Source organism: Anomaloglossus baeobatrachus, chromosome 2 (genome assembly GCF_048569485.1).
Source record: "Anomaloglossus baeobatrachus isolate aAnoBae1 chromosome 2, aAnoBae1.hap1, whole genome shotgun sequence".
Taxonomy (NCBI): Eukaryota; Metazoa; Chordata; class Amphibia; order Anura; family Aromobatidae; genus Anomaloglossus; species Anomaloglossus baeobatrachus.
The window spans coordinates 419,296,758-419,322,915 of record NC_134354.1 but is presented as its reverse complement, the minus strand read 5'-3'; the positions used below and the strand labels follow the sequence as shown (position 1 = coordinate 419,322,915).

At 47.7% G+C, this 26,158-nt stretch overlaps 1 protein-coding gene across 2 annotated transcripts in view; it reads right to left on the bottom strand.

Annotated features, from left to right (window-relative positions):
- Nucleotides 1-26,158, bottom strand: part of ZBTB8A (zinc finger and BTB domain containing 8A) — a 69,055-nt gene that overhangs the window by 8,014 nt on the left and 34,883 nt on the right. For both annotated transcript variants that reach the window (XM_075336164.1, XM_075336165.1), the window contains one exon: nucleotides 704-873. In XM_075336164.1, coding sequence (XP_075192279.1) covers nucleotides 704-873 — 170 coding nt within the window. The remainder of the gene's footprint in view (nucleotides 1-703; nucleotides 874-26,158) is intronic.

Sequence of the window (26,158 nt, the reverse complement as noted above, 5' to 3'; positions counted from 1 at the left end):
ATGTTATTCGGAGTTAATTTGTTTAAACCAGTTATTGGCTTCCTCCTTCTTGCTTTGGCACTAAAACTGGAGAACCCGTGATACCACGGGGGGGTATAGCCAGAGGGGGAGGGGCCTTGCACTTTTAATGTAGTGCTTTGTGTGGCCTCCAGAGGGCAGTAGCTATACCCCAATCGTCTGGGTCTCCCAATAAGAGCTAGAAGAAAAGGAATTTACGGTAAGTAACAAAATTCCCTTCTTCTACATAGAGCTGAAAAGGATCTGTTTTCAATCATGTGAGGTCATGGACATGATGGAAAAGAAAGGAATTAACTGGGTAGAAGGGCAAAAAGCTTTTAGGTATACAGTGCTATATAATAGGATAATATATTATGAGGATAAAAATTTTGATGGGAGTGCCACTTCAATGCTTTCTATTCTCACTACATGCTAGCTTGTGGAGCTAAGAGATCAGAGATCAGTGTTTATGATAAAATTCATACCTGCTGTCTCAACAGGTAAAGACCCTACTGTGTATAATTATTACTAACCAACTCTGCATGCATATGATGCCCAGCAAAAGGCTGGGGGTGGGGGGCGCAAAGTGTTGTCATCTTGCTACATCTTTTCAGTATAAATTTTTTTTTTTTAAAAAAAGTACACTGAACAGGATACACAAAATGACCAATCTAAATTAGTATATTTGCAGCAATTTAATACATACAGTTTGAAAATGGTTCCGGAGATGCTCCAGACGTGTGAACCTCTTTCCACAGGCCTCACAAGGGTACGGCCGCTCTCCTGTGTGACAGCGCAGATGGCGCTTAAGATCAGCTTTGCGTTTGACAGTGTGTGTACAGAACGGACACTTAAACCTCACAGGACTCAGATCATCTATCAATAGAAAAGTTGTATAATGAGAATACAATAGGCATTTTCCAGTACGTACATACAATTTAGTAGCGGTTTTGAATTTATGTACTTTATTGCACACTTTTTTCTTGTAATCAGTATATTGGTTGTTAGAACATACAAGCACCTTACAGATGTCCGGTCCTCACACCAAGAACAAGTGACCGATGAGCAGAGGAGCCGGAGAGGTGAGTGGTAAGGCAAGCAGAAAAATATTTTTTTTTCTTTTCACATCTAACATTTATTATGCTCTGGGAACTGGAGAGACAATGGAGTACAATAAGGACCATTACATTTACGGAGAATAACTTGCCACGAAAATCTGCGCAAACAGGCGAATCCGCATTTTCTTCATCGTTCCTATGGGAGACTCAGACCATGGGTGTATAGCTTCTGCCTCCGGAGGACACACAAAGTACTACACTAAAAAGTGTAGCTCCTCCCTCCGAGCATATACACCCCCTGGATAACCAAATATAGCCAGTTCAATGCTTTGTGTTCAGGAGGCACACATCCACACATGCATTCTCATCTGATTTTTGATTTTAAAGAGTTTGAAGAAAAGAGTCCAAACCTGGACTCCCGGCATGTCCCTTCTCACCCCACTGTGTCGGCGGTGTTGTTAAGGTTGATTTCAGGGCTGGAGCCTTACATGCCGCGCTCCTTCACCATCCCTCGGGCTCTGGCTTTAAGTGGGAGCCAGCACGGTTCTCCCTGCCTTGCAAGAGACCGGTCTCTATCCGCAGCCCTTTCAGGATCCTGCCGGACGGAGCACTCATCCCTCAGGGAACCTGGCCCTGCGTCTCACAAGCTAAGTATTGAGACGTTATTGTCAGGGGGGTCCCTTGCACTTTAATGTTGGGGAGAGTGTGTTATTTAACCTTTGTGACATTTCCGGCCGGTTCTCTGGTTTTCACCAGAGAACCGCGCCGAGGGTGCCTGCGCGCCGGCCGCATTGTAAAATTTAGGCCCCGGCTTCGCCTGAGGCCTAGTTTCGTTTTCACTGCCCCTGCATGTCAGTCATGCAAGGGGACAGTGCAGCTCCGCCCACCGGCCGTTCGGCTCAGGGGAGGACACTCCCCTGTATATCTCCTTGGCCCTCCAGATCCCGCTCTCACTAAGCCCCGCCCCCTCTCCTCGCTCCGGCGCCATTTTATCAGAGTTCTCACACTGATCGGCGCTGGCTGCAGCATCTCTGCTAATCTGTCTGGGGGTCCGAGCTGTGGGATCCGGAGGGCACACAAACGGTCTGGTAAGCCACAACCTCCGGTTGTGGACCTTCTTATACACTCTCTGGGGGTCATTCTGGCAGAGCCCCCACCTCAGCAGCATGTCTCACACTAGGAGCAAGGCTGTACTCCATATGCACTGCATGTAAGCTCGTACTGCCTGAACCGAGCACATATCCACATTGTGATGCCTGCTCTAACATGGTGGTGCCTCAGCCTGGAGTCTCTCCAGTGGTCTCTCCGGCTGCTCCGGCCCCGGTGGCTGAACCCCCGGCTTGGGTAGAATCCTTCTCTAAGTCTATCTCCCAGTCCTTTGCCGACTCCATGGGACAGCTGTCCCGGACTCTGCTGAGCATGCATCAGCCCCCTTCTCAGGGCGCCTCTGCTGCTTCGGCTCGCTCTCCAGAGCTCACAGAGGATTCTTCATCTGCTCCCAGACCCCGTCCTCCTAAAAGGAGACGCAGGGTCCCCTCTCCTTCCTCGTCCCGCGGCTCTGATTCACGAGCTGACTCGCAGGCCGAGGAGGATGTCTTTTCTAGGGGCTCGGACGCTACCTCCATGTGCCCCATTGATCTGACCGAGGGTGACTCAGATATTAGTGATTTGATTGCATCCATTAATTCTATACTGGACCTCAATCCGCCAGTATCAGAGGAACAACCCTCTCTGGCAGAAAAGCACCAGTTTACCTTGCCTAAGAGAACAAGGAGTGTGTTCTTTAACCACTCCAGTTTTCAGGCCACTGTGACCAAGCCCAGGGCCTGTCCTGACAAACGCTTCCCAAAACGTGGGTCTGATGACCGTTTTCCTTTTCCACCAGAGGTGGTCAAGGAGTGGGCTCACTCACCAAAGGTAGACCCTCCGGTGTCTAGACTCTCATCCCGGACAGTTGTGTCTGTGGCTGATGGCACCTCACTTAAGGATCCCACTGACCGCCAGGTTGACCTTCTGGCCAAATCTGTGTATGAGGCGGCAGGGGCCTCGTTCTCCCCATCTTTTGCAGCAGTGTGGGCACTCAAGGCCATCTCTGCTTCTCTGGAGGAGATGCATTCCCTCACTAGGGACTCTATGCCTGAAATGGTTGCCTTAACTTCCCAGGCTTCAGCCTACGCCATGTCTGCCATGCTGGAGGCTTCTCACCGCACTGCGGTGGCTTCGGCTAATTCCCTCGCTATTCGCAGGATCTTGTGGCTTCGAGAGTGGAAGGCAGACGCTTCTTCAAAGAAGTACCTTAATGGGCTCCCTTTTGCTGGGTCCAGGCTGTTCGGTGAACATCTGGATGAGATTATTAAGGAAGCTACTGGCGGGAAGAGTACTTCCTTGCCACAGACTAAAACCAGGAAACCTGTCCAGGGCAGGAACCAGTCGAGGTTTCGTTCCTTTCGTTCCTCTAACTGGTCGTCCTCTAAGCCCTCGGCCTCGTCCACTAACTCAGCCAAGGACCAGAAGCCCAACTGGCGCACGAAGCCGCGTCCTCAGAAGTTCGCAGGAGCTGCTGCCACCAAGGCAGCCTCCTCTTGACTATCTGGCCGAGCCAGCAACGTCCTTGGTCGGTGGCAGGCTCTCCCACTTTGGCGACGTGTGGTTTCAACACGTCTCCGATCATCTCCCACGGCTACAGGATAGAATTCTCTTCCAGCCCGCCAAACAGATTTTTTCTGTCAACTCCCCCCTGCTCCAAGGCCGCCGCCTTCTCTCAGGCTGTGGCATCCTTGCAGGCCAACGGAGTAATTGTACCGGTTCCCGCCAGGGAACGGTTCAGAGGTTTCTACTCAAATCTCTTCCTAGTCCCCAAAAAGGACGGTACCTTCCGGCCCATCCTGGATCTCAAGCTTCTCAACAAGCATGTTCAGGTGCGGCACTTTCGCATGGAGTCTCTGCGATCAGTCATTGCTTCAATGACCCAAGGGGATTTCCTGGCATCCATCGACATCAGAGATGCCTATCTGCATGTGCCAATTGCAGTTTCACACCAGCGTTTGCAAAACGTAGCCATCGGAGAGGAACATTTCCAATTCGTGGCTCTCCCCTTCGGGTTAGCCACGGCCCCTCGAGTATTCACCAAGGTCATGGCAGCAGTGGTTGCGGTTCTGCACCTCCAGGGGTTGGCAGGGATTCTTTACCTGGACGACCTTCTAGTCAGGGCTTCATCCAGTGCAGACTGTCAGCGGAGTGTCTCGCTCACTCTCGCCACTCTTGTTCAATTCGGGTGGCTTGTCAATCTGCCCAAGTCCACTCTGACTCCGACCCAGAAACTCACGTACTTAGGGATGCAATTCGAGACTCTGCCGGCACTTGTCAAGCTGCCCTTAGTCAAACCGCAGTCCCTCCATCTGGCGGTGCGCTCTCTGCTGAGGCCCTGCCGTCATTCCATCAGACACCTAATGCAGGTGCTGGGTCAGATGGTGGCGTCAATGGAAGCGGTTCCCTTTGCCCAGTTCCATCTGCGTCCTCTGCAGCTGGACATTCTCCGCTGTTGGGACAAGCGGACTTCTTCCTTGCACAGGTTGGTGGCTCTGTCGCCACAGACCAGGAGCTCTCTTCAGTGGTGGCTTCGGCCCCTCTCTCTGTCTCAGGGACGCTCCTTCCTGATCCCGTCCTGGGTGATTCTCACCACGGATGCCAGTCTATCCGGCTGGGGAGCAGTATTTCTCCACCACCGAGCACAGGGCACTTGGACTCCGTCCGAATCGGCCCTCTCGATCAATGTGCTGGAAATCAGAGCTGTGCTCCTAGCTCTCGTAGCCTTTCACCACCTGTTGGCGGGCAAGCACATCCGAGTCCAGTCAGACAACGCGACAGCGGTTGCCTACATCAATCACCAGGGCGGGACTCGCAGCCACCTGGCAATGTTTGAGGTTCAACGCATCCTTCAGTGGACGGAGGACTCCAATTCCACCATATCCGCAGTCCACATCCCAGGCGTAGAAAACTGGGAGGCAGATTATCTGAGCCGTCAAACCGTGGACAGCGGCGAGTGGGCTCTGCATCCGGCAGTGTTTCGGTCAATCTACCGCAAGTGGGGCACTCCGGAAGTGGATCTAATGGTGTCCCGACACAACAAGGTTCCGGTTTACGTGGCTCGCTCCCACGATCCTCAGGCCTTTGCAGCGGACGCGCTGGTTCAGGATTGGTTCCAGTTTCGTCTGTCTTACGTGTTTCCCCCTCTAGCTCTCTTGCCCAGAGTCCTGCGCAAGATCAGAATGGAGGGCCGTCGGGTCATCCTCATTGCTCCAGACTGGCCCAGGCGAGCTTGGTACCCAGACCTGCTCCATCTGTCCGTAGAGGTGCCGTGGCATCTCCCGGACCGCCCAGACCTTCTCTCACAAGGTCCGTTTTTCCGCCAGAATTCTGCGGCTCTCAGATTGACGGCGTGGCTCTTGAGTCCTGGATCTTGACGACTTCCGGCATTCCTCCCGAAGTCATCTCCACTATGACTCAGGCTCGGAAGTCTTCCTCGGCCAAGATTTATCACAGGACTTGGAGAATTTTCCTGTCCTGGTGTCGGTCTTCCGGCCATGCCCCTTGGCCTTTTTTCCTTGCCGACCATCCTGTCCTTTCTACAGTCCGGTCTGCAGCTAGGACTATCCCTCAATTCCCTCAAGGGACAGGTCTCGGCTCTGTCAGTGTTGTTCCAGCGGCGTATCGCCCGGCTGGCTCAGGTGCGCACCTTTATGCAAGGCGCTTCTCACATCATTCCGCCTTACCGGCGGCCTTTGGATCCCTGGGACCTTAATCTGGTTCTCACGGCCTTGCAGAAACCCCCCTTTGAGCCTCTTAGGGAGGTTTCTTTGTTTCGTCTTTCACAGAAAGTCGTCTTTCTAGTGGCCATAACTTCCCTCAGGAGAGTCTCTGATTTAGCTGCTCTCTCTTCGGAGTCACCTTTTTTGGTTTTTCATCAAGACAAGGTGGTTCTACGTCCGACTCCGGACTTTCTCCCTAAGGTGGCATCTCCTTTCCACCTTAACCAGGACATTTCATTGCCTTCCTTTTGTCCGGCTCCTGTTCATCGCTTTGAAAAAGCGTTGCATACTTTAGATCTGGTGCGGGCGCTCCGGATCTATGTGTCACGCACCGCTGTTCTTAGGCGGTGCACCTCTTTTTTTGTGCTGACCACAGGTCGGCGCAAGGGCCTCTCTGCTTCTAAACCGACCCTGGCTCGTTGGATTAGGTCGGCCATTTCTGATGCCTGCCAGGGTACTCAAGTGCCTCCCCCGCCGGGGATCAAGGCACACTCGACCAGAGCTGTCGGTGCCTCTTGGGCTTTCAGGCACCAGGCTACGGCTCAGCAGGTCTGTCAGGCTGCCACTTGGTCTAGTCTGCACACCTTTTCGAAGCACTACCAAGTGCATGCTCATGCTTCGGCAGATGCGAGCTTGGGCAGACGCATCCTTCAGGCGGCTGTCGCCCATTTGTGAAGTTAGGTTTCGCCTACTTCTCAGTTTTCCTGTTTATTTCCCACCCATGGACTGCTTTGAGACGTCCCATGGTCTGGGTCTCCCATAGGAACGATGAAGAAAAAGAGAATTTTGTTTACTTACCATAAATTCTTTTTCTTATAGTTCCGTAATGGGAGACCCAGCACCCTCCCTGTTGCCTGTTGGCAGTTTCTTGTTCCGTGTGTTATCACCGGCTGTTGTTGTAGACAGAGGCTCCGGTTGTTCCGGTTTTTTGCTCTATCTCTACTTGTGGGTGGCTATTCTCCTTCAGCTTTTGCACTAAACTGGCTATATTTGGTTATCCAGGGGGTGTATATGCTCGGAGGGAGGAGCTACACTTTTTAGTGTAGTACTTTGTGTGTCCTCTGGAGGCAGAAGCTATACACCCATGGTCTGGGTCTCCCATTACGGAACTATAAGAAGAAGAATTTACGGTAAGTAAACAAAATTCTCTTTTTTCTTGATCTACTCATATGAACTTACTGGCTCAGTAAGGAAATCATTACCTTCCTGATCAATCCAGTAACTCATGTTTAGGCTTAAGCAGGCCAATCTGTAGAGAAAATTATAGTTCCAGGAACCACAAACCTATACTGTGTGCACAATTATTAATCAGTGTAATTTTTTATTATTAAATCAACTAAAAGTACTGTCAATCAGTCCAATGGGTTAAATTTACCTGAATATTTGAAAGTAAAAAGTGAGGGGTTTTCCCCCTCTTAGAACATCTATGTGTGCAGAATTATTGGGCAACTAAATTAAAAACAAGTGTTCCATCAGTTGCGTTTCATCTGTTAAAGGGAGCCTGTCAGGTGCAATATGCACTAGACCCACGAGTAGTTTGGGTGTATATTGATAATCCCTGCCTAACTGTCCCTGTATCTAACTAATAGCATAGATAAAGAGATATTTAGAAAAGTATTTTTAAAAGATCCTTTATGATATGCTAATGCTGCCAGGGACTAGTCACAAGGGCTTTATTTCCTTTGGCTAGTCAGTTCTCTTAGCATGCCCTTGTGGGCAGGCTAATGAATGTGCAGCGTCAGCAGCATGATCATGCTCACCTCTCTACTTCCACTGCTGGTTTTCGGCTCAGTGCGCTTGATTAGAAGTCCCCAAATTTGTGGTCATGTGCACTATGAAACCTGGTGTACGCGTCCCGGCTTCATACTGGACGTCCTGGAACTTCTGCGCACTGCGCCAAAAACCAGCGGTGGCAGCAGAAAGGTAAGAGCGACCATGCCTCTGACACTGTGCATTCATTAGCATGTTAACAGGCCCCTGAGGGTGTGCTTACATGCTAAGTGGGCCGATTAGCCAAGGGAAATAATGCCCTTGTGACTAGTTGTTGGCCTCATTAGCATATCAAAGGATCTTTAGAAATACTTTTTTATTATTATTATTATTATTATTCATTTATAGAGCACCATTGATTCCATGGTGCTGTACATGAGAAGGGGGTTACATACAAAATACATATACAAGTTACAGTAGACAGACTAGTACAGAGGGAAGAGGGCCCTGCCCTTGCGGGCTTACATTCTATAGGATTATGGGGAGGAGACAGTAGGTGGGGTGTAGGTGGGGCGGCAGCTCCGCACGGTGGTGGGGCGGCAGCTCCGCACGGTGGTGGGGCGGCAGCTCCGCACGGTGGTGGGGCGGCAGCTCCGCACGGTGGTGGGGCGGCAGCTCCGCACGGTGGTGGGGCGGCAGCTCCGCACGGTGGTGGGGCGGCAGCTCCGCACGGTGGTGGGGCGGCAGCTCCGCACGGTGGTGGGGCAGTGAGGTCATTCAAGGTTATAGGCATTTCTGAACAGATGAGTCTTTAGGTTCCGTTTGAAGTTTGCAAGTGTAGTAGATAATCTGACGTGTTGAGGCAGTGAGTTCCAGAAGACTGGGGATGTTCGGGAGAAGTCTTGGAGGCGGTTGCATGAGGAGCGAATGAGAGAGGAGGAGAGAAGGAGATCTTGGGAGGACCGGAGATTACGTTTTGGAGAGTAGCGAGAGATTAGTTCAGAAATATATGGAGGAGACAATTTGTGGATGGCTTTGTAAGTCAGTATTAGTAGTTTGAATTGGATACGATGGAAGATTGGGAGCCAGTGAAGGGACATGCAGAGAGGAGAAGCGGGGTGGTAGTGAGGCGAGAGGTGGATCAGTCGGGCAGCAGAATTAAGGATGGACTGGAGAGGGGCGAGCGTGTTAGCAGGGAGACCACATAGGAGGATGTTGCAGTAGTCGAGGCGGGAGATTATGAGAGCATGCACTAGCATTTTTGTAGATTGAGAATTGATGAAGGGACGGATTCTGGAAATATTTTTGAGTTGAAGACGACAGGAGGTGGTGAGGGATTGAATGTGTGGTATGAAGGACAAGGCAGAGTCAAAGGTCACTCCGAGGCACCGAACTTTGGGTGCTGGGGAGAGCGTGATGTTATTTATTGTAATAGATAGATCAGGTAGAGAGTGTAGGTGAGATGGAGGAAAGATGATCAGTTCAGTTTTAGCCACATTGAGCTTTAGGAAGCGAGAGGAGAAGAAGGAAGATATAGCAGATAGACACTCTGGGATTCTAAAGATCCCTTCATCTATGCTACTATAGGCTGGGACTGTTAGTGCTAATCCCTGTCTATGCATCGAGAACTGCTCAGGGCTCTGGGTGCATATTGACACAGATATTAGATATCTATATTGTGTATATTTATAAACACACACACACATACACACACACTTTCTTGGGCCAGTTTTGAGGTTTCCACTTGTGTCTTGATTAGTAGTGGTCAGGTATATATTTCATATACACACACACACACTTTTTTAAAAAAAATCATAATTAAATCAGTAACCAATGTAACAGCCATTATCTATATATAATTGCCTTATTCTGTCTAACAAAAATGACGTCATTACAGTGACAACCGTCGCATTGGCCGCTTGGCTCGGCCTGGTCCCGCCACCACCCCCCCCCCCCCCCGCACGGATTGGCTGCTTGGCTCGGCCTGGCCCCACCCCCCGCACGCATTGGCCGCTTGGCCAGGCACTGCCCCTTCACGCATTGGCCGCTTGGCCTGGCCCCGCCCCCCGCACGCATTCCCCAAACCCACACGGAGCCCCGACTCCCAGGTGAGTGCTGCACCCCCGGAAGCCCACATCGGCAACCCAGCCGAAACATACCCTCGCGTTGCTGGGGTTGCCGGCGTACGCTGGTAACCATGGTACACAGCGGGTAACCATGGAAACAACTTTGCGTAATTACCTGATTGTGTACCATGGTTACCAGCATATGCCGGCTTCCTGCCCATTCAGATCGTTGGTCTCCCGCTGTCAAACACGCCGATGCGTGCTGCACAGCAGGAGACCAACAAACAAAAAGTGAACCAGCACTGTTGCTTTGAATAGTTACCTGATGTGTACCATGCTTACTAGCTTACCCTGGCTCCCGGCACACGTGTCCCGGAGCCGGCGTAGGCTGGTAACCATGATACACATTGGGTAACTATGGAAACAGCTTTACATAGTTGCCCGCTCGGCCACGCCCCCCACACACACATTGGGCACCTATACACCTCCCCCCAGGACTACTCCTCCTATTAGACTCCTCTTCCCCCAGGACTACTACTATTATACTCCTCTCCCCCCAGGACTACTCCTCCCATTATCCTCCACTCCCCCCACGACTACTCCTCCCATTATCCTCCTGTCCCCCCCACGACTACTCCTCCCATTATCCTCCTCTCCCCCCCACGACTACTCCTCCCATTATCCTCCTCTTCCACCCACGACTACTCCTCCTATTATCCTCCTCTTCCCCCCCACGACTACTCCTCCCATTATCCTCCTCTCCCCCCCACGACTACTCCTCCCATTATCCTCCTCTCCCCCCCACGACTACTCCTCCCATTATCCTCCTCTCCCCCCCACGACTACTCCTCCCATTATCCTCCTCTCCCCCCCACGACTACTCCTCCCATTATCCTCCTCTCCCCCCCACGACTACTCCTCCCATTATCCTCCTCTCCCCCCCACGACGACTCCTCCCATTATCCTCCTCTCCCCCCCACGACGACTCCTCCCATTATCCTCCTCTCCCCCCCACGACTCCTCCTCCCATTATCCTCCTCCAACACACACTGCACAAAACATACCTCCCCCCCAAAACACACACACACACACTCAGCGCTCCACAAGCAACGCAACACACATACCCCACACCCAGACAACACCCAGAACATTTACAACACCCTACACAAACACTTGGCAGCTACACGCAACATCATCTATCTCTCTCACACAAATCATACATTAACTACACAATAAATTCTAGAATACCCGCTGCATTAGAATCGGGCCACCTTCTAGTTCTTAAGTCATAAACTTATCCATGGAGCCTGTCACTTTCTTAATCTGTTAACCGATTGGGCAGCGCAAACCACAGCCTCCACGACACTGTTCAGAGAGGTGACTGGTTTCCTTCAGATTAAGGGTAAATTCACACAGTGCGCTTTTCGCAACGTTTTTGCGCGTTTTTTAGGTGCGTTTTTGCTCAGAAAACGCAGTGACATTGCTTCCCCAGCAAAGTCTGAGTTTTCATTTTTGCTGTCTGCACACAGTTTTTTTTTTTTCTTTTTAGCTGCGTTTTTGTGCTGCACACAAACGTAGCATGTCAATTATTTTTACATTTTTCACTGCGGTTTCCACCCATTGAGTTCAATGAGATGTTCAAAAATGCAATGAAAACCGCAAAGTGCAAATATAGCTGTGTTTTAGTGCATTTCTATGACTAAAAACGCAGCTATAAACACAAGGGGTGGGTAGTAAAGTGACATGCACAGGAAGAGGATTCCTTCTGTCAGTAAACACAGAAGCGTGTCTGCTCCCGTGCGGCGCCATGTAAGGGCAGGAGATGGAGGCAGCTGTGAAATCAAAAGTGAACAGCAGGAAAAAAAAAAAAAAAAAAAGTCATACCTGTCTGCAAACTCCCGATGCCATGTCCGCTCTCAGCTCCTCTCCCGGTACCGCTGCTCCGGCTGGGTGCAGTCTCCCCGGGCACGTCCAATGGCTGCAGGACCTGGCGGTGGATCACCTGATGCGGTCACTTGACGCATCAGCTGATCGTTAGTCTCGCGGTGACGCTGGCGCCCGGCCGGCTTCACCTATCAGCTGATGCCGTTAGATGACTTCATCACTGATTACCGGCAGCTCCTGCAGCGATCGGACGGGAACAGACTCCGCTCCAAGAGCTGCCAGTAATCAGCACATAATTATTTTTTTTTTTTTGCACTGATGCTTCAGCTGATTGTATAAAAGCCGTTTATACAATCAGCTGCTGTGTCATGTGATGTATCCGGATCAAGGATGTAAATCATCTGATCGTTTTGCCTTCCAGCAAACCGATCAGATGATATTGGATCAGGATTGGACGGCGCGGGACCCTTAACCCAGGAATACTGCGGAGGAGGGTTCTTTATTTCAATAAAGATGGAGTCACTAATTGTGTTGTGTTTTATTTCTAATAAAAATATTTTTGTGTTTTTTTTTTTTTTTTTGTTTATCTTTACTAGAAATTCATCGTGGCCATGTCTAATATTGGCGTGACACCATGAATTTCGGGCTTAGGGCTGGCTGATAATCTACAGCTAGCCCTAACCCCATTATTACCCAGCGAGCCACCAGTCACCAGGGCAGCTGGAAGAGTTGGATACAGCGCCAGAAGATGGCACTTTTATGAAAGCGCCATTTTCTGGGGTGGCTGCGGACTGCAATTCGCAGCGGGGGTGCCCAGAAAGCATGGGCACCCTGCACTGCGAATTCCAATCCACTGCTGCCTAGTTGTACCTGGCCGGACTCAAAAATTGGGCGAAGCCCACGTAATTTTTTTTTCTTCTTTAATCTCATGATTAAAAAACAAAAAAAAAAAGGGATTCCCTATATTTTTGGTTCCCAGCCTGGTACAAATAGGCAGTTGGGGGCAGCCTGTACCTGCCTGCTGTACCTGGCTAGCATACAAAAATATGGCGAAGCCGATGTCATTTTGATGGAGTATGCTGAGCCTTGTAGTTCTGCTCGCCCCGGCCTCTCCCTCCAGTATACAGTCCTGGATGGAGCATGCTGAGCCTTGTAGTTCTGCAGCTGTCTGCATATTGAAGAAAATTACACTTTTTTTTTTCTTTAATGGCATTGTTCACTGATAATAAATGCATAAAACCGCAGTGAGCAAAAACGCACCAAATCGCGGTAAAACGCACCCACGTTTTTTTGCCTCGGGGTGCGTTTGTGCGTTTTTCCCACAAAACCGCACAAAAACGCAGCGTAAAAAAAAAACGCAGTGTGTGAACCTATCCTAAATCTACGTCTCATTTTTCTTTATCTTTAAGGCCTTCATTAGCTAGCTAAGCAATATAGTACATTGATACATGAGATGGAACATTGTCCAGCATAAAAATGCAGTTTTTTTTCAGCACCACTGCTTGTACAAAGTGTCGTCTAAAAACTGGTAGGTTTGGGAGAGGATTTTAAGTCAATTTTCAACCTGAGAAGGTCCAACTAGCCCATTTTTAAATAATTCCAGCCCATAGCGGGACCCAACCTCCACCTTGCTGGCATTTGAGTGAGGCCGGCTTCTCACTTGCGAGTTTCTCGCAGTAGTGCAATGCGAGAAAATCTCGCATTGCACTCTGACACATGTTAGGGAATGATTCAGCTCTGACTGAGAAATCTGACAGAAAAAAATCGCAGCATGCTGCGTTTTGGCGAGTTTCTCCTGCGAGTCTTTCCAATGCAAAGTATGGGAGCGTGTAAATAATCAGATGTCACTGGACGGGCACTCACACCATCCTAGTGACATCCGATTTTCTAAATACATTTCTCGCATGTTTCCTAAAACACTGGAAACGAGTGAGGTCTCAAAATGTCTGTCAATCTCTATTCTCTGTCAGTCGGTCTCTCCCTCTCTGTCTCTATTCTTTCTCTGTCAATCTGTTGGTCGGTCACTCTCTGTCCCTCTCTCTCTGTCCATGTTGGTCTATCCCTCTCCCCCCCTCTCTCATAATCACCGATCCCCGATCACCAGCGCGGCGCTGCACGGCGTTCACACTGCTCCGGCGGCTTCTCTTTTGAAAAAGCCGGCCGCTCATTATTCAATCTCGTATTCCCTGCTTTCCCCGCCCACCGGCGCCTGATTGGTTGCAGTGAGACAGCTGTCACTCAGCGTGGGGGCGTGTGACTGCAACCAATCACAGCAGCCTGAGGGCGTGTCTATGCTGTGCAGTAAAATAAATATATAATTAAAAAAAAAAAAAAAAAAACGCGTGCGGTCTCCCCCCCCCGATTTTAATACCAGCCAGATAAAGCCATACGGCTGAAGGCTGGTATTCTCAGGATGGGGAGCTCCACGTTATGGGGAGCCCCCCGGCCTAACAATATCAGCCAGCAGCCGCCCAGAATGGCCGCATGTATTAGATGCGACTGTTCTGGGACTGTACCCGGCTCTTCCAGATTTGCCCTGGTGCGTTGGCAATCAGGGTAATAAGGAGTTAATGGCAGTCCATAGCTGCCACTAAATCCTAGATTAAACATTGCAGGCGTCTGAGACACCCGCAATGATTAACCTGTAAATTAAAGTTAATAAACACACACACAGTAAAAAAATCCTTTATTTAAAATAAACAATAACAAAGACCCTCGTTCACCACTTTATTAAGTACCCAAAAAATCCATCCATGTCCGACGTAATCCACGGAGGTCCCGCGTCGCTTCCAGCTTTGCTACATGAAGGTGACATTAGCTGCAGAAGAATACTGCCGCTCCTGTCAGCTCCACGCAGCAACTGAGGTGAGCCGTGCGATCAGCGATGATGTCACTCAGGTAACTCGTGGCCACCGCTGGATCCTCCAACAGTGACAGCAAGTCGCCTGAGTGACAGCGATGAAGTCACAGTGGGGTGGGGAGGACCCAGCTAGTCGCGGGTAACCTGAGTGACAGCAGCACTAATCGTGCTGCTCAATTCAGTCACTCAGGGGATTAGCGGTCACCGGTTAGTGGTGAGTCCTTCACGGGTGACTGCTAATCAGGACGCGACACAGACAAAGCCAAGGCATGACAATGAAGTCAGGTGAAGTTCACCCGAGTTCATTCTGATCGTGCGGCTCTGTCTGTGTCTGCTGTCAGCGGCCATGTAGCAGAGCTGAATGGCAGATGACATAGTAAAAACGGATCCCATATGCATCAAACACGCATTACACACGCTCTGCTATCCTTGAAATAATAAAAAAAAAAAAAAAAAAAAGGAAAGCACTTGCATTGCACACTGACCTAACGTGAACTAAAATCAGCCGAGTTTTTTTTTTTCAGCGAACTCAGACCGATTTTACTCGCATAGATGGGTTTCCAGCCTGAAAGGAGATCTGTGACTATTATTGATCCAGCCATGGGCCCACCCCTCTGGTCCATCAAGAGTCACTCATCTCATCAGTCTATTCAACCTTTGAAACATGTGTCTTCAGATATGTCTTGGCCCCGTTTTGATGTTTCCAATTGTGTCTTGATCAGTTATGGCTGGGTTTCAGCCTCCCTTACCTTGGCCATGTCTCTGAGCACTGAACATTTTGTATTTCTGGGCCCTCCAGGGAGGTTGTAGTTCTATAATGACTGCACTGGAGGATAGTTGCTGGTTGTCTCATGTTTGATTCTTCTTACCCAAGTGGCAGTTAATGTGCCATTTGCAACCAAACGTTTGGTGGTTTTGTGATGATGCCAAAGCCAGTTAAATCTGTTTCTTCGCTCACATGCCTGTGGCAAACAAGCTGCCAAATAATCGTGCACAAGTTGATAAAGGGAGTTGGTATCCTACCTCATTACACATCTGATCTGCTTCGTCCAACAAGCATTCAGGTTTATACTGCTTGGAGTTGGATAATATGAAAAGAAATTATGATCTGGGGAAAGTACCACTTGCCTAATAATGGTTTACAAGACTTCACTTAATCAACCATTTTATTTTTTTGTTTTCATTTTTTTTTAGAAGTGGAAAAATAGCAGACCGAATTCCATCAGTGTGCAGGAGAAAATTTTGGTTGTGTATTTATCAGTGTTCCATTAGTTTTTCTAACATAAAAACAAAATGAAATGTAGGTTTCTCAATCTTTTCCTAGTCAGTGACCCTAGGGGCCGATACATCAAGACTGGCATGGCGCACACTCATGATACACTAGTGTTGACAGCGTACACAGTATTTGGTGCTTTTTTCTTTAGCATTTGTAAGTCAATACCAAGAGTGAAGCAATCAGAGGAAAGTATAATAGAAATACGAGCACCACTTCTGTATTTCTTACCCACTCCTGGTTTAGGCTTACAAATATTGAAGTAAAAGAACTCACCAAATAATCCGTGTGCCTAAGAGGCCACGCTGCATAATAAATTTAGCACCTCTAGTAAGTGATGTGCACCTCCAAGCGTTACTCCACAAATGCTAGGGAATTCTATAAATTAGACCAGGGGTCCCAAACTCCAGTCCTCAAGTGCTGCCAACAGTGCATGTTTTCAGGGTTTCCTTAGTATTGCACATGTGATAATTTAATCACCTGCATAGGTGATTATTTCAACACCCATGTAATGCTAAGGAAATCCTGAAAACATGCACTGTTGGCAGCACTTGAGGACTAGAGTTGGGGACCCCTGAATTAGATAGTAGGAGGGAGGCATAGCCACCCTCTTGCCGCAACTCCACGCATTTTGGCTAAGCTGATCCAAAGTGGCATGAAAAAAAACAAATGTGCAGACCTCCCCATTATGCAAACATTTTGCAGGTGTTCAAACCCTGCCTTTTTATACCCCTTTTTTGTGGGGTGGGGTGGGGTGGGGGGGGGCACAAGAGGACACACTGTAAAGATAACAAGTGAACAGACTCATAGATCATGTAATTATTTTATTCCATCTGTGAAAAACAAAGATGTCTGAAGGAGTCTTTAGTGCACATTCAGTGCAAAACCTATAAAGCCTTTTCAATACACTTCAGTGACTTATTGAGCGGCCAGTGATTATGTGCCATACCTACATGTAGCCAATGTAGACAATTGGCGACCTCAGACAGAAGAAAGTACTGCTTTTATTGTTATTGTAGAAAAAATGTGGCCACGCCAAGGGTGCACCAAGCGCCGGTACTGGGTTTGAACAGTCTCATTCTATACTGATAGAATCCATTTAAACCTTTTTAGACAGTCTAATGTGCATCAGGGTTTTAAAAACCTATTTCAGCGCTAACCATGTAAACAATGCATCCCACGAGCATCTAACTTTTCCTCTGACCTCTAAGCACTCAGGAAAAGAGCATATTTAGCTACTCCTCCAACTGCTTTTGTGACCGGTTAGTGGTAGAGTTGGCGCAAATAGTTTGGCAGGACCTAATCCATTGGCTATGTCGATAATCTATGGCTGCTAGAAGATAGCCCTGAAAACCTCTTAAGTGACAGTATCTGCTGCTTGTTTGATTAGCCGGTGTTGCACGATGTCACATTTGCTTCATGTTGTGATGATGTCACATCAGGCTAGCTAATCAAAAGATATTTTGTTTACCTTGTGTAGCCAGGACATATGTTGCCAAGAACGATTTTCTATGCGCAAAATCATTCTGTATACATGGAAGTATGGTCGTCCTGTCTAAAAAGGCTATTAAATGACCACCCATCTGTAGTCACTTAGGCTACATTTCCACTACGAGTATTTGGTGATTTTTTTTTGGAGGTTACAGATTTTCTGCAAGTATTAATGAAATTAAAGGCAAAATAAGACAAAACAGTCAAACAGATCTGGCACCATTAATCCAGCATGCTCTTCATGGTGAAAATATGTAGAGTTTTAAGCTCATCGTTGAAACTTAGCCTTAACGGGAACCTCTCATGTGAAAAAAACAAAAAAAAAACAAACAAAAAACATAAACCAATCCTTTCTTTCAAATATATGTACATCAAAACACCTTCTTAAGAACATTTTAAAAAAAAAAATTTCCGGTGTTTTCAAATCTATTAAATAGCTAACAAAGATTACAGTTAAAAAGGTTATCTCATTTCACCGAAATTACGCTGTAGGCTCAGTGATACAACCCAAAAAAGAAACTCACAAATGAGGTTTTACACAATTTCCCAGGGACCAGCGCTGCCTTTTCACTGGTCCATTCTCTGTAGATCAGATGCAGTGATGATGATGTAATGTCAACAGCACTGTAGGTAATCACTATATATCTGCAGAGCCCCTCAGTGATTGGCTGCACTTTCTCAATCATGTGCCGACTGTTTTTGATGCGTGTAAAAAGAAAAAAGGGATTGGTTTATAATTAGTGATGGGCGAACCCAAACGGTAAAGTTCGGGGTCCATACCAGATACCTAGTGTCCGTGCACAGACCCCAAACAAGGACTTCTTGTGGAAATCTGTGTAACTGTTCAGTCACCTGGATAATGATCGAAATGTAGAAAAGAAAATAAGGAATAAAGCAAAACTGTTAGGCTGTGTGCGCACATACATGCTGAAATTTCTGCAGCGATTTGTCAGCACATGTGCGCTTCAAATCACTGCAGAAACACTGCATAATGTATGCAGTGTTTCAGCAGAATAAATGCAGATTTCATGCACTATGGATGCTGCCTCTCCCATAGACAGAGCATGAGCTGCATCCAAAGCGCACGAAAGAAGTGGCATGCTGCATTTTTGAACGTAGCAATTCGGATCAAAATTTTAGCATCCAAATCGCTGCGTTCAAAAAAGCATCGTGTGCAAGAATTATGCACAATCTTTATAGATTGTGTAGGGTACGTAGGACTCATTTTTACGCTGCAGTGCTAGACGCAGCGTAAATGCATGCAATACACACACATGCCCTTATACTTATAGCCGCAGGGAAGGTCGATAAGGGCTCGTGCGCACACTACGTCCTGACCAGTACAGAAAAAAAAAAAAAGCATACCCTCTGGCAGATTTGACAAAGAATGCATCCAAAACGCATGTATTTTGGATGCATTTTTTGTCAGTGGGGTCCCCCGGCAATTCAGCTCTGCTACATGCCCGCTGACAACAGACAGACAGAGCCGGGCGATGAGAATGAACTCTGATGAACTTCACCGAACTTCATTGTCTTCCTGCGGCTCTGTCTGTGTGTCGCGGCCTGATTAGCGACACATTAACTGCCACTTAGGTAAGAAGAATCAAACATGAGACAACCAGGAAATATCCTCCAGTGCAGTCATTATAGAACTACAACCTCCCTGGAGGGCCCAGAAATACAAAATGTTCAGTGCTCAGACATGGCCAAGGTAAGGAAGGCTGAAACCCAGCCATAACTGATCAAGACACAATTGGAAACATCAAAACGGGGCCAAGACATATCTGAAGACACATGTTTCAAAGGTTGAATAGACTGATGAGATGAGTGACTCTTGATGGACCAGAGGGGTGGGCCCATGGCTGGATCAATAATAGTCACAGATCTCCTTTCAGGCTGGAAACCCATCTATGCGAGTAAAATCGGTCCGAGTTCGCTGAAAAAAAAAACTCGGCTGATTTTAGTTCACGTTAGGTCAGTGTGCAATGCAAGTGCTTTCCTTTTTTTTTTTTTATGATTTCAAGGATAGCAGAGCGTGTGTAATGCGTGTTTGATGCATATGGGATCCGTTTTTACTATGTCATCTGCCATTCAGCTCTGCTACATGGCCGCTGACAGCAGACACAGACAGAGCCATGTAGCAGAGCTGAATGGCAGATGATAGCAGACACAGACAGAGCTGCACGATCAGAATGAACTCGGGTGAACTTCACCCGACTTCATTGTCATGTCGCGTCCTGATTAGCGATCACCCGTGAAGGACTCACCGGTGACCGCAAATCCCCTGAGTGACAGAAGTGAGCAGCGCGATCAGTGGTGCAGTCACTGAGGTGACCCGCGGCCACAGCTTGCGTCCTCCACTTGAGAGCGGTGACCGCGGGTAACCTGAGTGACGTAATCGCTGATCGCGCGGCTCACCTCAGTCGCTGCGTGGAGCTGACAGAGCGGTCGTGGTCTATGGCCGCTCGCTGTCAGCTTCATGTAGCAGAGCTGAAAGCGTCTTGGGACTTCATGTGGATTACGTCGGACCTGGAGGGGTATTTGGGGATTAATAAAGTGGTGGAAGAGGGTGTTTTTTTGTATTTTATTCCAAATAAAGGATTTTTTGGATGTGTGTGTTATTTACTTTAACTTACAGGTTAATCATGAAAGGTATCTCGGGGAGACGCCTGTCATGATTAATCTAGGACTTAGTGGCAGCTATGGGATGCTGCCATTAACTCCTTATTACCCCGACTGCCACCACACCAGGGCAATTCGGGATGAGCCAGGTGGAGTCCTGGGACTGTCGCATCTAATGGATGCGGCAATACCGGGCGGCTGCTGGCTAATATTGTTAGGCTGGGGTGCTCCCCATAACGTTGAGCTCCCCATCCGGAGAATACCAGCCTTCAGCAGTGTGGCTTTACCCTGGCTGGTATCAAAATTGGGTGGAACCTCATGGTTTTTTTTTTTGTTTTTAAATTTATTTATTTTACTGCACAATATAGACACGCCCACCGGTGGCTGTGATTGGTTGCAGTGAGACAGCTGTCACTCAGCGTGGAGGCGTGTCTGACTGCAACCAATCAGAGGCGCAGGTGGGCGGGGGAAGCAGGGAATATGGGATAGAATAATGAGCGGCCGGCATTTTCAAAAGAGAAGCCGCCACACAGTGTGAACACCGTGCAGCGCCGCGCCGGTTAGTATGAGAGAGGAGGTGGGAGGGAGAGACCGAAAGAGCTGCGTTTGTAATGTCAAACATGCGGATCGCAACAAAAAATGCAGTGCAAACGCAATTCTTAGCATTTTGGTAGCGTTTTTCAACAACTCATTGATTTCAACGGCCAAAACGTTCAAAAGAATTGACATGCTGCATTTTTAAACTGAGATTGTCAAACTTTTGACTTTCAAAACACTGCGTTCAAAAAAGCAACATGCGCACGGATTTTGCATGATTCTCATAGACTTTGCTGGGGACGCAGAACGCATGCATTTTGACAATGTGACGCTAAAGCTTAAAACAAAGAAACGTAAAAAAAAAAAAAAGTGAGCACGAGCCCTAACACTACTACTAGGTCCGCTCATTGCCTCTCATACATATTCACTGCTTCCCCCGCCCATAATCAGTCCCGGCCTCTGATTGGTTGCAGTTACATAAAGCAGGGGTGGCGCTGTCTAAGTGTCTGTGATTGGTTGGAATCACACTGTCTGCATCCCTATAGTAGTACTCCCTCGAAAAAGCGCCTAGCGAAACGGACGTCGGGACCTGCCACCAAGCTCTGCCACTCCACCAGGTAATTCTGGCCTCCTATTCAGCTCCATGGCCCGTGATAGCGGTGCACTTTGCACTTACTTTTATTGATATCCGCTGACACGGTCCTCCCATCCCCCCCAGTCCTCTCTTATATCTTCCGACACCTCTCGTGGTGATCAGTGGGTCCATCACCTCATATCTGTAGATCCCCTACCCCCATGCTATATGGATTTTCATTAAGCACAGGTAGGGACTTCACATATTATCCATGGGGTACCTGATCCTCATACAATCTAGCGGGACTTCTTGTGATTCCCTTGTAGTTGCCCTCCTGGTGTCCTTCTCAAATCTTCTTAGGTACATTGTTTACCTACAGGTGGTTTTTACTATCACACTCACTATAGGCTTACCTCTATGACCTATGACTATTTGTTATCTATTGGGCACAGGTAGAATTAAAGATGCATCAGTGTTAAATATCTTTTTTCCGTTTATTGTCTTCCCTTTGGCATTCCCTGTTTCATACAGGTTTATGTATCTGGGCCTTACTCTTTTTCTTTGATAATTATCAATGGTGCATCTATTTTCCCTATCTTCTACAGCTCAACTACTCTCCCATCCAGAAGTCCCCCTCTTCTCTGTAGTATTACCTCCACACTACTAAAAGGGACCTTTTGTGACTGTTGTAATCGCCCTCCTTTGTCCTTTTCATTTTTCTTGGTACATTCACATTGACCCAGAGGATTCTCCTGTTACCATCATACCCACTACAGTCTCACTGGTATAATTTTTGTGACGCCTTGGGTATATTTTATGATATGGGACCGGTTTTACTGATTACCTTGTGCCTTTGGCTCTATTATAATTGGTCTCCTATTTCATAATTTCCTTATTTTGGATGGGTTATAAACATTGGGGCCACTTACCTGGCTTGTATACATTCTTCCATCATTTTGGCAGGGTTTGTGAGTGGTGGTATGGTTTATGTCATTTCAATTGTGTTCTCTTATATTAACTAATCCACTTACACCACTGACTTCAATTCTTTCATCCCTTCGCATACATCTTGACTGTTTTGATATAAAATATTTTATTATTCCATAAAATCACTTTTTGCAATTATCTCTGTGCCATTCCCTTCTTTGTTCTGTGTTTACAATGTTTCTTTTTGAAGTTGGCACCCCTCCTGAGGGGTTCTATGAAGTGTATCCCTCAGTGTATCAATAAATTAGCCATGTATTTATTGTTTACAATCCCTATAGTAGTGTAAATATAAATTTAAAAAATTGGCATAGGGTCCCCCCCATGTTATAATATCCAGCACAGAAACTATACGGCTACAGGCTGCAGCCCCCAGTAATTTGCTTATTTTGGTTATGTATCAAGAGAAGAGGACTCTATGCAGGGGTTTGGGGTTTTTTTTTTACCCCAAACAAAAAAAACCCAACCCACTATTTAAATAATCCCAATTTTGATAGCCAGCCAAGATAAAGCAAACAAGCTGGACTGGCTGGTATTCTCATGCTTTGGGAGACCCTAAAAGCCTAAAAATAGCAGCCTGCAGCTGCCCAGAATTGTCGCATTCATTATATGCAACAATCCTGGCACATTACTTTGCTCATTTCAATTGCCCTGGTGCGGTGGCAACCGGGTAATAAACAGCAGAGGCGTATCTAGGGGAGGGCTGGCGGGGCATCTGCCTCAGGCGCAACTGTCAGGGGGGCGCTGTCGCACTGCCTGATGCGGCGCTGTAAAAGTCTCCCTGGAGGATGCGTTTACCGCCTCACAGTGGAAGTCTGCCATTCTCTGAGCGCAGCTGTCACGCTGACCGACGCACTCATACAAACTGTAGCGCGCGACTCCCATTGCTCAATTGTCCTTGTATCTGTCAGACGCGAGGACAATTGACGCAGTGCCCACCGGCGCCGATTTCCGGGTCATAGAGACGGCTGTAATGTGATCAGGTCAGCTGATCACACTGCTGACCCGGAAGTCAGGGCCGCAGCGTAGAGGCGGCAGAGAACGTTAATGATAAGTGCTCCAGTGTGGAGCTGAAGACACCGTAGAGGAACAGTATGGGGTGAGGAATCTATGGACACAGAATGAGGGGACAGAGGAAGGGGAGAGGAAACTATCAGTGGACTCAGTATGAAGGGACAGGGGATGGGGCGAGGGAACTATCTTTGGACTCAGTATGGAGTGAGAGGATGAAGGGTGATGTATGGGGAGAGAGAGGATGAGGTGTCCTGTACGGGGAAAGAGAGGATGAGAGGGGTGCTGTATACAGACATGGTATGGGGAGTAAACCGGAAAGAATTTTTGAGGACACAGAATAAAGAGTTACATGTTATGAGGTGCAAGTGGGCAGAATGGGGCGTGAGGGGGGAAAACTATATGGACATGCAGGAAATAGTGAGGAGACAGTAAGGGATCAGAAAAATGTGAGGGGGAACAGAATGGAGACTGGGTAGTGGAGGGGGCGGTATGGAGGGGGCAGAATGGGAGGACAGTATGAGGCCATAGCAAGGAGGGGTGTGTGATGAGAGAGCGAGAACGCAGTATAAAAACTGGGTAGTATAAGGGGACACAGTGTTAAGGACAGCGTGAAGAGGCTCAGTATGGAAAGGAGAGGGCAATGTGGAGGGCATGTACCATAAGAGGGACAGTGTGGGGTCATATTTTGTGCAGAGAACATAGTGAGGGCTCATTTATTCTGGGGCACAGTGTAGGGCAGATATTCTTAAATAGGAGTATTCTAATTCGTCCTGCTATTTTTAGGGGTATCATGCTGGGATGTGCTGCAGAAGACCGGAGAAGATGGAAATCTGCAGAGACTAGATGTGAATGTGAAAAGTCATCATGGCGTCAGGACAAGGTGAAGATTAGAAAGAAACTCAGAGACAACATGATCTATAAAGGTACCTGAATGTAAATGTTTATTTGTGATACTATGTACCATCATTAGGTCTTGGACCTACTTGCGCATTGCTTCTGATGTGAGCACAATGGGACCCCCACTGATCAGCGGATTATGATGCAGGTGTCTGGAAATGCTTATTTCTGAATCTGCTCCGTGCTCTAATAGTGTTCGCGGCAGGGTACTGCACATCCACCTCATCGATTTTAATAGGAGGCTGCTGCCACTATCATAAGGCGGGGCAGATCCAGAACTGAGCACTTCCAGCCACCTGCCACCACCGACACGGCACCTACAAGAGGTGAATGATCGGGGTCCAGCACCTGGCACGCCAGCCAATCAGACATTGGTGACCTATGCTAAGGATAGGCCGTCAATGTTAAAGTAGTGGACAATCTCTTTGATAAAGTCTTGTGCCGTTTGACAAGTTAAGGGTTACTATGTTTTTATTTTTGTTGTTAGAACCATTAAAGCGGTTGTCCAAGTTTGTGATGAGTCTGCAGTCACTGTCACTTTATGTGACTGCAGACTTCTGAATTATCAGTGTGCACACTGCACGCTGCCAAGATTCTCTTATGCTGGCGGTGAAAGTGGAAGGTTACAAAGCTGCAAGTATGCGATTTACATAGATGTGGTCACGTGCTGAACAGACATGCTCAATGAAAATTAATTGACTAAGGCTGGACACATCAGAATGTGGCCAAAAGTATACAAATCTCATAATTGTGCTCACATGATCGTCCATGCTCGTCACTGGCACCGGAGAATTGTAAAAGTGTGAAGAGCATGCATTTAAAGAATAAAGAAGCCTGAAGTCACGAATAGAATCACTGCAGACTCATCGCAAGCCTGTACAACTCCTTTAGTTATAAAATTAAGCAGTGAGGTTTCCTCAGTTCTAACAGCGTGTAATATACCCACTGTCACAATTCAGCTCTGCTTGCTGGTTCCAGCTGTAGCCACATGGCCACTCCACTCCTATGTGATTTTCATTCTTGCATGTGACAATTAGCTTTTCTTCATACGTTTCTCATTGAGCATTGAGAGAACTATGAAGAGAAGCTCGTCATCACGTGACTAAGTGTGCAAAACACGTATGAGTGATTGGTCACATGACGACCACCCAAACTGCTTGGTGGGGGGGGGGGGGGGGAATCCAAACTGAATTCTTGCCCCGGGTGCTGGAAAGCCTAGATACACCTCTGTATAAGGCATTAATGACAGCTCACAGCCTGTAGCTGTATGCTTCAACTGTGCTGAGTATCACAATATAAGTGGGTCCTTATGCCAGTTTTTCAGTTATTTATTTTTACACCACGATAGGGACACTGTGTGTGATTCCAGCCAATCACAGATGCTGTCACAAAGGGTGGGGGCGCGGTCTGACTGAAACCAATCACAGACACTGTAACTGACAATGGGTGAGGCAAGCAGTGAATATGTATGAGAGTTATTGAGCGAGCGCGGGAGACTGAGTATAACTGTCCTACCCCTAGCCCTTTCTCTCAACATTTTACAGAGAATGTTAGAGTCCCCATAGACTTATATAGTGCCCGGGCAGATGTTCGGGTTCAAGTCCGGTCCCAATTTTTTTTTTTTTTTTAAAAAAAAAAAAAAAAAAGGTTCAGCCGGACCCACTGAGGCCAGATATCTGCAAGCGCACCCATCTCTATAATTTTTCACCAGCTTTCATGATAGAATGAAAGGATACTGTATATATTATTAAATAGATAAAACACCTGACGAGGCTGGTCTATTTACAAGAAAAAATAAATAAATTATACAGTCATTTTAACATATACCGTGTTTCCCTGAAAATAAGACCTCCCCCGAAAATAAAGACCTCCCAGGAGTTTTCAGGGAAGCTTTAATATAAGACATCCCCTGAAAATAAGACCTAGCTACGGTCAATAATGAAGTGTCATGCAGCCGTGAAAAAGTTAAAGACACTGCAGGACACTTCATTATAGGCAGCGGGCACCCCCGGAAGAGAGAAGACAGAAGAAAGAAGACCCCCGATCATACTTACCAGACGCCGACCGGGAGCAGGTGAGCATATCAAGGTCCTGCGGCGGAAAACACACACACACACACACACACACACACACACACACACACACACACACACACTACAGATCAGATCGCATCCACACACTCACCACATTCAGCAATATCGCTTGCTTCTCGGCAGCGATACTGTGCGTGCAGTGATCTTCCAGGACCTGCCAAGGATCACATGGCCGGAAGCATGTGGTATCTCCGGATGTTGCGAGTGTGTGCGCGCGTATGTGCAATATTGTGTGTGTGTGTGTGTGTGTGTGTGTGTGGGTGAGAGAGTGTATGCTGTCTGATGTGTGA